Genomic DNA, 18,033 nt, shown 5'->3' with positions numbered 1-18,033 from the left:
TGACGACATCTTAAAAGATATATCAATCTTTGGGCTGAGATTTGAGTATCAAGCAAAAAATATCCATGCTGAATATTCTTGGCAGATTTGTAAAGAGGAGATGTGTAAAGACAGTCTTTACAGATCAAAATGTGCAAAATTGTAATATGACTTTCTCAAAAACTAGTTCCTTAATATAAAAAAATAAAATTTTTAGAAAGTATCTGTTAGTTATTTTTCTACTCTTAAGCTTTCCAAAAAAATATATAATGTTCTTTTATTAACTCACTCTGAAGTTCTTCAAATCGTTATTTTGGCCAACTTTATACTTGGCTTTTATTTGTTAAAGCAGATTTGAATGTATGCTGAAGGTTATAAGACCAATATATTTTGCCCTGAACTTAGTTATCTTCATGCTATAACTTATTTTTTTTCTTGAACTAGATTGTGGGATTACGTTTCTAGCTAGTGCATTCTCAATTATTTATAAGGGAATATGTAATTATTAAAAATTAATACAATCACTGAATTGATTCTTTAAAGTAAATATGCCCTTTATATATTTTTACGTATTAGTATTATCAGAACAGGTAAAAAGCTCCAGCTGAAGATAACACATTTAGATACAGAGTTGCTTTTTCTGACTCGAAGTAGGCTATGCTATATAGGCCCAGGTCAGTTAGAACTGGGTTCATGTAGGTCAAACACCAACATTTGAAAAGTCAGTAATAAAAATGTATAAAATTATAAAAACCCATTGTACTGTTAAGAGAGAAGGCTGGAATAAGAAATTTAGAAGTAGGGCTACTATTTTAATTTCCATTTGGATCTAAATGTAAGTGACCTTTGTATACTATCTTCTATGGAATTTGGGAGGAGAATCATTTTTATTAATTCACCAATAATGCTAAGACGTAGACTCAATTCACTTCCTAGTTTACCTGAAATCACTTCCCTCTCAGTATTTTCGACAAATTTAAAATTAAAAACAGAATGAGCCTTTCTTACATGCAAAGGACCAGGTACATTGCCTTACACTTCACATTAAAAGTTGCAAAAGAACACTTCCAAAGCAACCATCTCTTAGAAAAGCAAACACACACATAGAGGGTCTCTTGATATATGGACCTCAATTTCACTCGTAGAACATCTCCCAAATTAGTTTCTGAAGGCGGGCAATTCTTTACCTTCAGTATTGAAAACCTACCTTATCACAGAGGAAGTCACCGTTCCTAGTGCCCACTTTATCACAATCACAGGGTTTGCAAACATCCACGGCGGAAGGATCTGCACCAACTGGCCGGAAAAAGTAATCCTTACACAGCTCACAGTTCCTTCCTGTGTTGGAGAAAGGTTATGCTTTATGACTTCCAATTCATTAAAATCAGCTGCATAATTCAAAATTAAAGACTGTATTCCTTTGAGGGAATTCTATAATTTTCGGGACGTCCATTTTAATGCACCTTTCATCTCTACCTGCCAATTTAGTGATCCAGAGCATATGAAACAATGAACCTGTTACAAACTGTGCTTTACTTCATTAAACTCCCATCTGTTATATAATACCACACTTCTAAAAAGCTCTGCTTTGTTGGGGCCCATACACTGTGAAAGAGTTTGTTTCTAAACTTAAAACTTTTCTTTATTTCTAGGACTAGGCACTTAATCTAAATCAAATATGAGAAATGTTTAGATGTGAAGGAGATGATGGTTATACAGTTGGAAGCAAGTAGGCATGTAGTATTAGAAATATTTTTCAAGAATTAAATCTTGTTTTCAAAAAAGGATACTGTTTTAAATTTAATTTATTATTCCATAGTTAACATTATTAAAAGCAAATGTTTCTGCTGCTTATGGCCATTATTTTTTATTTCAAATAGCAAAATAGAAATTGATTATGTTTAGATATACCAAATAAATTTCATATTAAATAGTAGAATATCCTGACATGTTAGAAATATGAGGTCATTCCTATAGTTCACAATTTATTATTTAGAAATTTTCTCTTGCTACTTTATATAAGAAAAAAATCCAAACTATGGGAGAGAGGAGTTCTAAAGTAAATGTGAGTAGCATATAAGACCACAGAAAGAAGCTGAAAGAAAACTCAAGACTATCAATTCCCCCTTAAACTCTCTGTTCAAACATTGCTGAGATTGGCTCAATATTAGAAGACTATAGAAATAACTTAATCAAGTGAAAAACACATTCAGATAGATATTGACCATGAACTAATTAAAAATTAAGTGAGTTTGTAATATTTCTAGAATATTTATATTTGCATATGATGATGACTCACAAATTTCTATCTGTAATCTAGAAATTTCTTCTTTTTTATCATTCAGTGAATATTTATTGAGTGATAATCATGCTTCAGACACTGCTAAATGCTGAGGAATACAGTAGCAAGTGAAATATACATCATACCCCTTTCACAGAGCTATCTTACAATCTATTGGGTAAGATGAGTTCTAATTAAATAATTACAAGAATAAATATGCACTTACAAATTGTGGCAAGCATAAGACGCCCCTAAAGTGTATTGATGATACTGATCTATTCTGATGCATCACAAAAAGCTTTTTCTTAAGAAAAGAGTTTCAGAACTATTTCCAATTGCACAGGATTTTTTCCTGTCTCTTGGAAACACTAATGGCAAAACAGAACATGCCATCTTCTCTCTAAGCTTTGATTCTCTTGTGTTTACTCTCTCAATGGCTGGCACCAACATTAACCCTGTTGCTCAAATTGGGATGTTAGGATGGAGTCTTGACTCTTTTTTTTCCCTTACCTACACCCTACTCTTTACCAGAAAATGCTGCCACTTTTCATTCCACCTACCTCTTGGATCCACTTCTCTCTATCCACACCACCTTAAATTACTCCAGCATTATTTCTTAAATGGAACCATAGTATCCCAAACCACATTTGGCCCTGTCCAGTCTATTCTCCACTTTATTATAACCAGATGTGTCTTTCAAAAACATAGAACTTATATATTCTTATAAAATACCTTCAAGTGGCATTTATTAACCTGAGGATAGAAGCCAAACCCTTTATCATGGTTCATAGAGCCTTCTAGATCTGGCCACTGCATTACTTCTTAGCATCTTCTCATACAATCTTCCATTTGTCCTCCCATCAACTCCTTCAGGGTGCCATGTTTCTCTCTCCTCTAGGCCATTGCACATCTGTTTTTCTTACTAGAGACCTCTGTCACTACTGCTCTAATTTCCTTCCCTCTCACTTCTTCACTCTGCCCCTCCCCCTGCTTGTGCTCCCACACTCTATCTCTCAAATAAGTAAATAAAATCTTCAAAAAATAATTATCTAATAAATCCATTAAAGCTTCAGAGTGGTACACTTTCAAACCCATCAGACTTGGGCCATTATATTTTAAAATTGAGACGATGTCTAGTTCTGCTTTTAATATACCAGCCCTTCAGAAAACAGTAATTTTTGATGAAGAGTCAAAATAATGTATGCTTTTAGAATAAGACTTTGATAATAATCTTGTGCATTTGTTTTATTTTATGTTTTTTTTTTAATTTATTTGAGAAACAGAGAGAGAGTATGAGCAACCAGGGCAGTGAGAAACAGAGGAAGAGGGAGAAGTAGACTCCCTGCAGAGCAGAAAGCCTTATGTGGGCTCCATCCCAGGAACCTGAGATCATGACTGGAGCTGAAAGCAGCCACTTAACCAACTGAGCCACTCAGGCATCCCCATCTTGTGCATTTAATTAGCATTTTTTTAAAAGAGTGGTCCCAGATTACCAGGATCCATGACAAATCTGAATAAACATAAACATCACTACACAAAAATCCAGATGTAATGGAAGATCAAGGTCACACAGGAAACTTAATATACTATACATACTCAAATTAACAATTCTTGTGTTTTTCAAAATATACTTTAATCAAATCCCATATATTTTTAAAAAAATAGAACTTTCCTGAAAAGCTATAGTTGAGATTAGAGTGTTATTTCTGAAAACTACCTGATTATTTGGATTTATGAAAGTTTAATGAACAAGTTTTTGTTTTCTAACCTAACAGTATCATTTTTAAGTTTTTATTTAAATTCCAGTTAGCTAACATACTACTATTAGTTTCAGGTGTACAATAGAGTGATTCAACACTTCCCTACAACACCGGGTGCTCCTCATAAGTGTGCTCCTTCATCTCCATCACCTATTTCACTATGCCCCCAACCTACCTCCCCTCTGATCACCATCAGGTTGTTCTCTATAGTTAAGAGTCCACTTCTTGGTTTTTCTCTCTCTTTTTTCCTTAGCTCATTTATTCTGTTTCTGAAATTCTATGTAAATGAAATCATATAGTGCAGTATCAAAACACTTTCTTACATAAGATAGCAATAACATAATTTAAAATGACATGCATTGGATAAAACACATGGGCCTCAAAGGCCAAATCACCCTTGGTTATTTGTTATCTATGATTGGCTAGTTACCTGTTGTGTTATGCTCACAATCCTCACAGACCCCTCCACCTCCTCTGTGGTGCTCAAATGGAAATGGGTCCACTGAGATGTTGTAATGGCAGCTCCTGGAATGGTTGTTGCATTGACAGGGTTTACAATTGAAGGCATTAACTTGGTCACCTTGTTGGAAAGGCTTATCATTATAAAGAGGCAAGCAATGATCACACTGAAACAATAAAGGAACAGAACAATAAAGAAATATAAAGCTGTGATTTTTTTTTCTGTAACAGGCATTTCATTAGATATAAAACTAATATCAAAGAGTTAACAGCCAGCAACTATTGTTTTTGAAAAAAATGTTTTATAAATCAGAAGTAAGCATTTTATAGGCAGGTAATATTTAAATGGTAAGTGCCCATGCGAGCTGAAACCACAAAACAATCTTTTTTTTTAAAGATTTATTTATGATAGAGAGAGAAAGAGAGAGAGAGAGGCAGAGACACGAGGAGGGAGAAACAGACTCCATGCCGGGAGCCCGACGTGGGACTCCATCCCAGGACTCCAGGATCACACCCTGGGCTAAAGGCAGGCACTGAACCGCTGAGCCACCCAGGGATCCCCCACAAAACTATCTTAATAACCAATGGGAAAAGTTATGATTTTGCCATAACCTTTATTTTTTGTCAAAATATTAAAACTTGGCTTCCAGTTTGGGGTTCCACAATAAAGAGCTTGGGGACCAACTCTATCCTAACAAGTAAAAAACTGAATAGACTGAAAAATCTATAACTCCTTAGATCTCTAAAGGAATAAAAATAGGACAAACAGTTCCCAAGATTGGAAGGACAGATTGACGGATAACAGAGAGTCTCAGTGACAAAAGCAACAACTCACAAGCAGAAGCTTCCATGGGAACCAATTCTGGGGAGGACAAAATTTAACTGTACTAACAAATTGCTGGAGGTTTGGTAGGAATGAGTCTGAAAATTGAAGACTCCACAGGGACCTAGTTATAATGGGGGCTCCCAATATTTTGTGAGATTTACTTCCAGGAGTTGGGCCAGGTTCTTATTGCAAATATCAGGAGAAAATTTCTTAGTGCTTCTGGTAGAAAGAGGAAACCATTTTGAAATAATCAGTGCTCACTGTTCTTCTTAATAATATCTGCCCTCAGGAGAAATTAGTGAACCAGAGCCTAACCTGCTGGGGTATTATCAGAGCCTAACTAACTTAGGGAAGGGAAATACCTAACCCCAGCCCACTCTAGTCATCTTTTTCCACCTATGGGTAGGAGAGACAGAGAAGCACATGTGAAGTTCACAGTCTAGAAGCACAAGCTCACTAAAAGACTAAGACCTAATCGTTGGACTATAATGTGCTTCCCCCCCACTTCACCACATTGTTAAAGGCCTGTATATAGCAGTTCTTTTTCTTTTTTTTCTTACCAGGTGCATCATCTATCTATGAAGAAAAAATTACAAGGAACACTAAAGGCAAAAAAAAAAAAAAAAAAAAATCCCCCAAAACCAAAAAACAAAGAGAAGAAAACAAAAAAGAACAACAATAACAACAAAAACCTGCACAATTCAAAAAGAAAGAGCAAGCATCAGAATCAGATATGTAAAGAATGTTGGCATTTTTAGGGCCAGGACTTTAAAATACCTATGTCTAAAGTGCCAATGGCTTTGGTATGCTCAAGTGGCTCAGTGGCTTAGCATCTGCCTTTGGCTCAGGGTGTGATCTCAGAGTCTTGGGATCAGGTCCCACATTGGGCTCCCCACGAGGAGCCTGCTTCTCTTTCTGCCTGTGTCTCTGCCTCACTCTCTGTGTCTCTCATGAATAAATAAATAAAATCTTAAAAAATAAAATAAAATGCCAATGGCTTTAGTGGATAAAGTAGACAGCATGCAAGAATAATGAATGGGCAATGTAAGCAGATAGATGGAAATTCTAAGAAAAAAAAGAAAAAGAAATGTCAGAGATCACACAGAAATGAAGAACATCTTTGATGAGCCCATTAACAGATTCAACTCAGCTGAAGAATGAATTTCTGAGGTAGATGATACATCAATAGAATCCTCAAAAACTGAAAAGCAAAGAGAACAAAAACTGAAAAAACAAAACAGACAATCTGACAGTGGGACAACTAGAAGTTATACACATAATAGGAATAACAAGAAGAAAGAAAGGAATGGAATAAATATTTGAAATAATGACTGAAAATTTCTCCAGTTTAATGTTGAACACCAAACCACAGATTCAGGAAGCTTAGAGAATACCAAGTTGGATAAATACCAAAAACAAAAACAAAACAAAACAACAAAATCTATACCTGGGCCCGTAATTTTCAAACTACAGAAAATCAAAATAAAGGAAAAATCCTGAAAGAAGCCAGTGTTTTAAAAGCACCTAACCTGTGGAAGAACAATGGTAAGAATTATATCTAACTTCTCCTCAGATCCATGCAAGTAAGAGGAGATCAGAGCAAAATACTTAAGTGTTGAGAGAAGAAAGCCACCAACCTAGAATTCTGTACCCTGCAATATTATCCTTCAAAAGTGAAGTAGAAATAAAAACTTTCTCAAACAAGAATTGAAATTTGTTGCCAGTAAAATTTTCTTGCAAGAGGTGTTAAAAGTTCTTTAGAAAGAAGGAAAATACTATATAGGTCAGAAACTTGGATCAGCAAAAAGAAAGGAAAACATCAAAGAAGGAAAAAGTGAAGGTAAAACTATAAAAATGTTCTTACTGTCAGTTATAAATATGAAAGGAAACAAAAATTATAACAGACTAGCATTTAGTAGGCTTTAAGTTAACATTTGAAACTTTGAGTATTAAATTGTTGCATTTCTTTGTAAAAAAAATGAGTAGCTGGAATCTTTTTTTTTTAAATATTTTTTTAAATTTTATTTATTTATGATAGTCACAGAGAGAGACAGAGAGAGAGAGGCAGAGACATAGGCAGAGGGAGAAGCAGGCTCCATGCAGGGAGCCTGACATGGGATTCAATCCCGGGTATCCAGGATCGTGCCCTGGGCCAAAGGCAGGCGCTAAACCGCTGCGCCACCCAGGGATCCCGAGTAGCTGGAATCTTGCTTGTTTTCTTATCCTATAACTTTCCATTTTGAGCAAGCATCGTGCCTAGGCCTTGGTGAAGGGTTATATTGTTTTGTAAGTATGGAAGTTTGGACTTCCATCATTTCAATATTTGTGCTTTCACTGTCATCTTTATTCTATTCCTCATAACCACTGTCCTCATTTTTTTTTTCTTTTTTTTTTTCACTGTCCTCATTTTTAAGTTATCCTTTGTTGAGTGGCTCCAGCTGCATTTATAAAATTTTTCAAATGGCTGCACTGGACAGCCATTTCTGCTGTGAAGAAAGAAATATTCAATTCCTTTTTTTTTTTTAATTTATGTTTCTGAAACGTCACATGGGTTTATTACGGACAGACTAGGAAGCAGCACAACATAAGCTTCTTTGAATGGATGTGCACTGACCAATCCCCAATTGACTTTGAGAGAAGAGTCACAGTGAGTCACTGATCACAATATGCATTCATTGTTTCTGCAGTAATTTGTAGACTGAAGAGCCAGCAGCTAAATTTGTACTTTATGCAATTGCTCACAGTTAATATACCATAATAAGAATATTTGAACCATTTTGTTGAACCATGGTATTATCTATCTATAGTAACTGAAATCGATGTATATTGGAATTGTGCAAAGTAAATATTTTTAAAGGTTTTTATTAAATATGGCCAAATTGGGCAGCCCTGGTGGTTTAGCAGTTTAGCGCCACCTTAAGCCCAGGCAGGGTGTGATCCTGGAGACCCAGGATGGAGTCCCATGACAGGCTCCCTGCATGGAGCCTGCTTTTCTCTCTGCCTTCTCTCTCTCTCTCTCTGTTTCTCATGAATAAATAAATAAAATCTTTAAAAAATATATGGCCAAATTTCTTCTGGAAAAATTAAATTCATCTATAGTCCCACTACCAGAATACCTGAGAATGTTCATTTTATATTCTGTTCAACTTAAAACTATTATTATCCCTTCATGATTTTAAGAAAAATATTAATCACTGTTTTAGTATGTATGTCTTTGGTTACTAATAAAGCTAAATGTTTTTCATCTGGTTATTGGTTAAATATAATCTTTTCTGAGAAAATTTCATTTGTACTTTGCATAGTTTTTTCTTATTTATTTTAAATATCTTATTATATACTAAGTACATTTTTCTTTTTGCCAATCAAATAATGAGGACTTAGTTCATAGATTTTAATATATATATTTATATTTTACTATTTTCTTCTACTTCACTTCTACTTTATAGGCCAAAATTTTTAGCAAAACAGGTAATATATATCACATAATCATGATGATAGCATATTTATATTATTTTTGAATTTAATGGAAATGTCTTTAAAGTTACAACCTGTCTAATGATGTTGACTATTTATCTTGAGTAAATTATCATTCAAAAGAAAAAATATGAATTCCAAAATAACAAGATGCTTTTATATAAAAAAAATATTAAATAATTTGCCAATCTTATTAAAGGTCCTGATTTAAACATTTAACCTATTGAATGACAAATTGTCATAGGTTAATAAGTTAATTAGAATCTATGCTTGCATGCTTAGAATAAACTCAACATCATTAATGGTAAATAATGGCTGAAATTATTCAGGATTTTTACATTTATATTCATAAATTAGATTTTCCTATGTTTTTCTAAAGAAATTAAAATAAATAAAACCTTAACATTTTAATGCAGAATCAGTATGTACTTCAACTTATCAAGTTAATTTTAATATCTGAATGATCAGAAAGAAAATTCTTATTTTGTACACACCCAAAAACCTACTATAGGCTGTCAAGTTATATTGTATATAAAGTATAATTAATTTAAGATAAGATTTAAAGTACAAGGAGCACCTGGATGGCTTAGTCAGTTAAGTGTCTGACTCTTAATTTTGGCATAGGTCATGATCTCAGGGTGGTGAGATTGAGCCCCACATTGGGAATCTATGCTAAGCACAGTCAGCTTGAGATTCTCTCCTTCTCCCTCTATCCCTCCCACTGCTTACATTCTCTGTCTTTAAAATAAATAAATGAAATCTTTTTAAAAATATTGTACACATACAAAACAAATTTTCTAAATCATTTTTCTTGCCCCCTCATTTTTTGATGTAAAATGTTTAATGTGACTTCTGAAAGTGCCCAATTTTTCTCAGAGTTACATATTCAAGTTATGAATTAGGAGAATCAAACCATGTAGTCTCAAAAAGTCTATCTACTGGGCAGCCCGGGTGGCTTAGCAGTTTGGTGCCTGCCTTTAGCCTGGGACATGGTCCTGGAGACCCAGGATTGAGTCCAATGTCGGGCACCCTGCATGGTGCCTGCTTCTCCCTCTGCCTGTGTCTCTGCCTCTCTCTTTCTCTCTCTCTGTGTCTCTCATGAATAAATAAATACAATCTTTAAAAAAATTCTATTCATATTCTATCTATATCTATTCATAATAATGATCCTTTGCAATTTGTTTTTTTTTAAGAATGTTAAAAACTATTTGGATATTTTGGACAACAAAGTTTATTTCCTTTTACTATTTTATGCAATAAACATTCACTATTTCAGAACAATTTGACATATTTCATAATCATTATTGGGACAAACTAGAATCAAAACCATTGTTTGCTGGTATTTATTTTCCTCTACTAGTTTGTAATTGAACAATTTCCACCCTTAATATTTTTAAAGTCAGAAAGAAAAAATATATACAAATTTGTCCGATGTGTCATTATTTTATGGTATTGCAAAATTTTTAGTGGAAAGCATATAGTTTTTCTTAGCTGTGGAAAAAGAAAACAAAAGACAAAGAGAGGAAAATGAGAATGGGAACATGATTTTCCCATTGGTAGTTCTGCATTCCAATAATTGGTAACGAATGCACTCTTCCATTTTGGCCAATTTTTTAAAACCTGTATCATATTTTTTTGGAGCGATGAAGATTCTCCTCAAAACCATTTCCTGCCCTTTGGGCTGGGATAGCTGCTCCTTTTCTCTTCTCCCACAGCACCCAAAACCCTGACCATGGGCCTATCACTTTGAACCAAAATTATTGGTTGATTTACATGTATCTTCCAGGAATTGCAAGCTATTGACTTTTGCACTCTCTGTCATTTACACAGTAGAAGCTTAATAGACAATTGCTGAGCTGTTAACTGAAAGTTCACGTGACTATAACATGAATATCCAAAGTAGTCATTCTTCAGAAAATGTAGAGAGGGGCACAATGGGAACAATGAATAAAGAGGAAGGTTTATGTTAAGACTTCAGAATTGGCTGTTATTAGATGATTTGTAGTAAACAACTTACAAAAGTCATTTTGTAAAAGAAAGATAATGTAGCAATCATCAGAATACTATCAGTTATGGCTCTTTGCCCCCAAAAAATTAAAGTGGAGGAACTGACCTCTTTAAGATTTTTCACCAGCAACAACTATTTGTAAATCAAATTATACAGAATCCAATGTTAGATATTAGGTATAAGCTTGAAGTCAGACATTTTAATTCAATTACTGGTGCTGCCACTAGTAACTAGTAACATGAAATGCAGAAATGCAGACTGTCTATGTGCTGTGCCGTCTAGGAAGTGTTTAACATGGGTTATTTCACTGAATCCTTTATTTAGGCTTTGGGTCATATAAATATCTCACATCTGATTTCTGTCTGCTGATTCGCTAGCCCTGTGCTCTCACATAATTAATTCTACCTCTTTAAGACTTATTTTTCTCATTTATAACATGGGGGTAGTAACAGCTGCCTCATCAGGTTGCTGTGAAGACCAAGTGCTTAGCAGAGTGTTACATAGTAAGCCTTCAGCCAACATGGTCTACTACTTTATTAATAGATGAGCAACTGAGGGTTAAAGAGATTAAGCAACATGAAAAATGTCATTGGACAGGAAGTCCTTGAATCTACCTTACTTCTGTGAATCTCAGTTTCCTCATCTCTAAAAGGAAGACAACTCAATATCTTACTTATTTTTGACTCAAAATAATCTACGGATAAGCAGTATTATTAAAATAATGCAAAAAAAAAAAACTAAAATAATGCCTAACACAAAGCCTGGCACATGTCACAAATTCGAACTCCGGAAGTTTCAAGACAGAGGAGCAGGAGGAAGGAGGAAGAGGAGATTTTTCCAGCATTGGTGTTGATCTGAAATTTGAGTGACACGAGCAATATATAAGACTGCCCCTGTGCGATATACTAACTATAACATTTAACAGAGGATCCTGTGATCATAAATGTTCCAGTGCATGGTCTGATTTAGAAAATGTAGCCTACATAATGGAGCTATGAGTAATTAATGACCAAACTTCACTTCTGGTAAATTTTATCATCTGTAGCTATACTACAGAGAAGGCCTTATCTACACTTATTTCCTAGGAGCCGTCAGATATCATTAGCATATAACTATCACTTCTTCTAGTAGGTTTAACTGTGGGGGAGATATATTCTAACTAGTTAAATAGAAGAATAGATGAAAACTCACTTTCTGAGTTCCTGGCTTGAAATGAGCTCATTAAGTTCTCTTCCCCAGGTCAATTAGCCATGCAATTAATCTCATTTCCAATTTTTTTTAAAAAGTCTATCGCATTGTAAAACTTTGGCCAAATGCAAAATTTTGCTACAAGACAATGCCAGAAGTCTATTTTTTTCACTTCATTTCAAAGCCTTCTTACTGATAACTTTGCTCACCTGATGATGGTGTTTTTATTATTCAAGTTATGCTTTCTTGAATAAAAGGTGGTGGAAGTGATGATATGGAATCTGTGGTCCTGTCATACTGATTACAGATGCAGTTTGTCTTTTACAAAGCAACTGCCGCCTGTTTGAGTTTGGGATGTTGCCTACATGAGTCAGTGGAGTAAATCCAGCAAAAGCATTCTTTTTATATTTTTATGAAGACACTTCTGTTTTTTGGTTGTGATCTAAAAAATAAACCTCATTTAAGATTTTATCTTTACTGTTAACCTAAAAGTCATTATCAAAAAGGCTTGTAAGTAAGATGACACTGAATACTATATCAATGCTTCAAAGATACAATCCTGGCTTTTTTAACATTTAAAATCAAAAAGGAATTTGCCACTGACCTAATTGAATGACTTTACTACCAGGTAGCTGTTATTGAAAAGCCTCCCTTCTGTGGACAATAAAAATCTGCAGAAATATTGGTAACATTTTATCTCTAATTAAAGAAAACAGCATAGCTATCATTTTCCACTCAAATTGAATTTTTTTTAAATATATTATAGTACTAAGGTGGCAGAGTTTGTAGAAAAAGCCAGTTTAGACACTAGTTATAAGAGGGCAGTTTATCCACACCCACCAGGACACTCCATTGAACCCAATAATTCCAGTGGGAATTCAAAAAGTACATTTTTTAAAACTATTTGAGGATTTTTTTAAATTGTGAGGAAAAGGATACAATGACCAAAAGAGAATGGCTTGGAAATGTCATAAATCTTCAAAGAAATATAATGAGTAATTATTTTACAGCTTCACTTTTAAGTTTTGAATTGTCATTGATACTTACGAGACATGGAAATTCATAACAAGAGAGAGATAAGATATAGAAATATATCCTTTGGAAGTCTCCTCGAGATATATTAAGATTTTGTAGAGTTTTTGTTTCTAGATAACATATAATATTTTGAGAAGATAGTGTGAAATATTCAGACATCTTCTCCAAATTAGTATGAAATGTAAGCAAAAATCTTTTATTCATTTTTTTGTTGGATCCATATAAGACATTTTTCTATGTATTTGGAGTTTTCTACAATAGAGTATTTAATATAAATAAAAATGTGAAACAAAATAATTCCTAAGTATAAATATAGATGAGTAATCATAATATATTTTGAATTTAAAAACGAAGTTAAAGATAACATCTAAAGTACAATCCTATTTTTTAGAGAGGAGGATTCATCTGTGGACACAGATATAGAACTTCTTTAAGAAGACAGAGAGAACCAAAAAAAAAAAAAAAAAAGTAGAAGACAGAGAGAGATGATACAGATTTGTAATAACAATAATAAAAGATCTGTAAGATATAAACTTAGAGCATTTGCCGAGGTTATCTATGGGTGGTAGAGTTATAGATGACTTTTACTTTGTAAAGTTTATTTTTTCCCCAGGGTGCATTTATTACTAATGTATTAAAAAATTGAGGGCAAATAAAATGCAACTGCATGGATAGTTACAAGAAAATTATACACAATTTTCATGTAACACTTCACTAAGAAAAGCTAAGAAAATTAAAATGTTCCAGTTTTAAATTATACACAGATCAGTAAGATACTACAGAGAAAATGATTATCTTTTCAAGTACAATGTAGTCTGAGTTTATGAATTACCAGCAAACAGTGTGAATTTTTTACAGATATAAATATGTCCAAACAGTGAGATTAATAAGGATTTTGAGAAATGACAGTCAAATTTCTGTTGTGAAATTTAACTTAAAAGATAAAGAGCTGAGGATCCCTGGGTGGCTCAGCGGTTTAGCGCCTGCCTTTGGCCCAGGGCGGGATACTGGAATCCCAGGATCAAGTCCCATGTCGGGCTCCCGGGATGGAGCCTGCTTATCCCTCTGCCTGGGTCTCTGCCTCTCCTCACTCTCTATGTCTATCATAAATGAATGAATAAATGAATAAATAAATAATAAATAAATAAATAAATAAATAAATAAATAAATAAATAAATATCTAGAGCTAAATGACACACTGATACATTGGCCTTTGATCTTAAGGATGATGCTGTGTCACTCTCATTTAGTGTAAGTTGCAAGAGATAAAAATTCAAGCAATACTTTGTAGTCTTCTTTGATTATAAAATTTCATGAAACTTAAATTTTTGGTCTCATAATTGTGACTTTATACAATTCCTCTTCTATACAGGGGTCCCAGAGAACCATGACAAAATAGAAGTATGAGTAACTGTTGAGTAAATTATGAGAATTATGAGTAAATTTTTGAAATCTCCCGATTTTTTTCTATCTTTTCTATCGAGGACTTCTAAAGTTTTATTTAAAATGCAATAACAGCGACGCCTAGGTGGCTCAGCAGTTTAAGCACCTGCCTTCGGCCCAGGGTGTAATCATGGAGACCCGGGATTGAGTCCCACGTCGGGCTTCCTGCATGGAGCCTGCCTCTCCCTCTGCCTGTGTCTCTGCCTCTCTCTCTCTCTCTGTGTCTCTCATGAATAAATAAAATCTTTAAAAACAAATAAATAAAATAAATGAAGTGCAATAACATTTGTGTGTATTTTATGAAGTTTCTGAACCAGATGGTATTCTACTTAATGTTTTTCCCAATCTCCAGTTGATCATTTGTCACTATCAATTATATACTTCTTTTATAACAACTGGATTCCTCCTGTTATGTCCCTGAGTGCTCAAATTATAAGAATAGAAAATGGGTATATCAGAGTTGAGGACCTTTATTACTGATTCATTTAACTGCTTTCATTTTGATAGCTTCTTAAGGGCTACTAATCAACTCCATGAAGTTGCAGCCAAACACTTGGACATATTCAGATAGGATAGGCATAGAACAATCAGTGAATCTAGAAGACACTAATGAAAATCTATTTTATTACATTATATTCTAATAGTACACAGTGGTATTTCTGTCTTTTGGATCATTAAATTGGAATAGTGCTCTTTTGTTACCATTACAGACTAGTAAAGGCAATCTGCCAAAAAATAATCCACAAGTTCAAAAGCATTTCTACCAACCCACACTCCTTACTCTCAGCTTTGATCCACTATTATGAATACCTTCAATTTTACAGAGAAAATATGAATTTCATATTTATTCAGTCACTTATCCAACAATCTTTAATTACCATTATGTGTCTTTGAAGGAAGAAAGAAGAAAATGTCTTCTTAGGCAAAGATACATCAAGTATCTCAACCCTGGGAGGGTTGAGGTAGGGGCTGAAGTAAGGGGGATCGAGAATCTTCCTGAAACTTACAATACTGCTCAACAGACTTAATAGACTCGATGCTCTTTGAAAACTCAAGTTCAGAAAAATGACCACAAATCATCAAAAAAAAAAAAACTTGTCTTTAACATTCACAGATTAAGAAAACAGAGAAGTGAACAAACTGCTTTTGAATTATTTCAGTAAATGAATTGGTTTCTTTTTTTTTTTTTAAGTTTTTATTTATTTATGATAGTCACAGAGAGAAAGAGAGAGGCAGAGACACAGGCAGAGGGAGAAGCAGGCTCCATGCACCAGGAGCCCGATGTGGGATTCGATCCCGGGTCTCCAGGATCGCACCCTGGGCCAAAGGCAGGCGCCAAACCGCTGCGCCACCCAGGGATCCCAATGAATTGGTTTCTTAAATGTTCATTTTATTTTTTATCTAAATTCAGTTAACCAACATATAGTATATCATTAATTTCAGATATAGTATTCAGTAATTTACTGGTTGCGTATAATACCCAGTGCTCATCATCACATCATGTGCCCTCCTTAAAATGTTCATTTTAAAAAGTCATATCTGGAGGGGTGCTTGGCTGGCACACTCATAAGAGCATGCAATTCTTGATTTTGGGGTTGTGAGTTCAAGCCCCACGTTGAGTGTAGAGATTACTTTAATACATAAAAACCTTTAAGAAGTTTTTAAATTAAAGATAAAAAGTCACATCTGGAAAATCTGTAAAAATTATTTAATTCCTCAGTAATTTAAATAATGAAATAACACTTAGTAAATAATACAAAAAAATTTAGGGGCTCAAAGGATAACTATGGGTGCTGTCTTATTTTATTAAACACTTATAGGAAAAATAGCATATTATCTACACTTTTTAAATCGCTGCAATTATCATGGACTATTTTAATAGTCCATTTACTTATCTGTTGTTCATATTTGAGTCCAAGCTTCTTCAATCAGAAACTAGATTTTATTGATGTAATCAACCATAGCATAATGCTTGAGACACTGTAACTGCTCAACAAATGCTTATTGAGTAAGGAAATGAACAAATGAATGTATGAATAAACCAATGAATGAGTGATGCAACAAGAGCTCATTTCTACTAATGAATTAATTTCCTTCATTTCTGGTTCTAGCAAAAAGCCAAAGTGAAAGAAAATTATTTTTATTTCCTTTTCTACCATCAACAATAACCAAAAACATCTTTATTTAGGCAATGCTTTACTTGCAATAAGAATATCCCATATGTTATGATGTCGGTCCTAAGTGATTCATATTTATTAGCTGACTAAATCTTTCCAATAACCTATGAAGTGAGCATTGCTATAACCTCTATTTTACAGATGAGAAAACTAAGGAATAGGAAAAAAACAATAATTTCCTAAAGTCACCTACTGGAATGACAGTATAAACTAGTGTAAAAATTTGTAAGGGCCTCAATGCTTGTTAAATTTTATTCATTATAATGTTCCCAGTGCCTAGAAGCCCTCACACTTATTAGGCACTCAATTTATGTATATATATAAAAATATATACCATATATATAAATATATACATAGGTACATATATACTCATATATGTGTATATATATTATATATATATGTGTATATAATATCCTCCTTTATTCTCCTTTAGAATTCTCACTCCTTATCGCCATGCTGTGCAGGTTCCAGGGATAAAAAACTATTTCAGGGAGAGAGGTGTTGAGTGGATCCATTGTGGCTAACCGTTCATACTTACCTCCTTATCTGCTCAGAGTCTAAACTGGATGACAGAGTTCTGGAAACCCAAGGTTGGAAACACTCCCCGCCTGCCCCCACCACAGCTGGAAAATTCAGAGTATGTAGGCAGCCCCTGCCTGTGTGGGAAGGGGAGGAAGGCAATTCATTCCAGAGTGAGAAATTATAAAATGCTCACTTTTTAGAAATCAGTATGGTACTACTTATTGAGCTAAAAGAGGCAATTTGTCCAACTATTCCCAAATGGAGTAAATGAATTAGAGATCTTCTAAAAGTCAGCAAATTGCTCCTTTCTCATCAGATCAGTATGTTAGAAATTTTAAGAGCCTAAATCTCTAATAATAATAATTGTCCTCTGGCTCTATTCACAGCTTCCTCTTTCCTTTGGATGTAGCAGTTCAATTGTAATTCAAATGATGTAGTTTCAGGATAATTTCTTTTGTCTACTAGATAGAGAAATCATCTTTATAAACATAAAAACTTCAGTGTACTCATATAACTACTTTTTCCAAAAGAGGTTTCCCTATGAAGCTCTCGTGCTCTAATCACAAAAGTATGATTAAACAAACTTGTAATTTCTTAGCAATGATAGACTGGGTGGGGTGTGGGAAGGTGATGAAAACACAGATGAAACTTCCAACCACATAAAGATCGAGACAGAGAGCGGCTCACTGATTTGCACACGATAGGTGATCAATATGCTTGATGAATGCCTGAATGAATGACCTAATAGACTGTTTATATTTATGACATGTTACAGGACTGCACCTTAATGTTTCTAGTATTTATTTGAATAGTAACATTAAAGGTTTAAAGATAAATGCAATATTTTCTTGCAGATTTTTACCTACAGATTATGTAATCTC

The 18,033-nt window shown here is 34.0% G+C and overlaps 1 protein-coding gene across 1 annotated transcript in view; it reads right to left on the bottom strand.

Moving 5' to 3' along the window:
* USH2A (usherin) overlaps positions 1 to 18,033 on the bottom strand; it is a 691,295-nt gene that overhangs the window by 589,257 nt on the left and 84,005 nt on the right. The window contains exons 9-10 of the mRNA XM_072814508.1: positions 4,451 to 4,646; positions 1,187 to 1,317 (exon numbers count right to left, since the gene is read on the bottom strand). Of these exons, the coding sequence (XP_072670609.1) occupies positions 1,187 to 1,317; positions 4,451 to 4,646 (327 nt within the window). The remainder of the gene's footprint in view (positions 1 to 1,186; positions 1,318 to 4,450; positions 4,647 to 18,033) is intronic.

Source organism: Canis lupus, chromosome 38 (genome assembly GCF_048164855.1).
Source record: "Canis lupus baileyi chromosome 38, mCanLup2.hap1, whole genome shotgun sequence".
NCBI classification, from domain to species: Eukaryota; Metazoa; Chordata; class Mammalia; order Carnivora; family Canidae; genus Canis; species Canis lupus.
The sequence above is the reverse complement of the archived record's forward strand: the minus strand, read 5'-3'. Positions and strand labels throughout refer to the sequence as shown.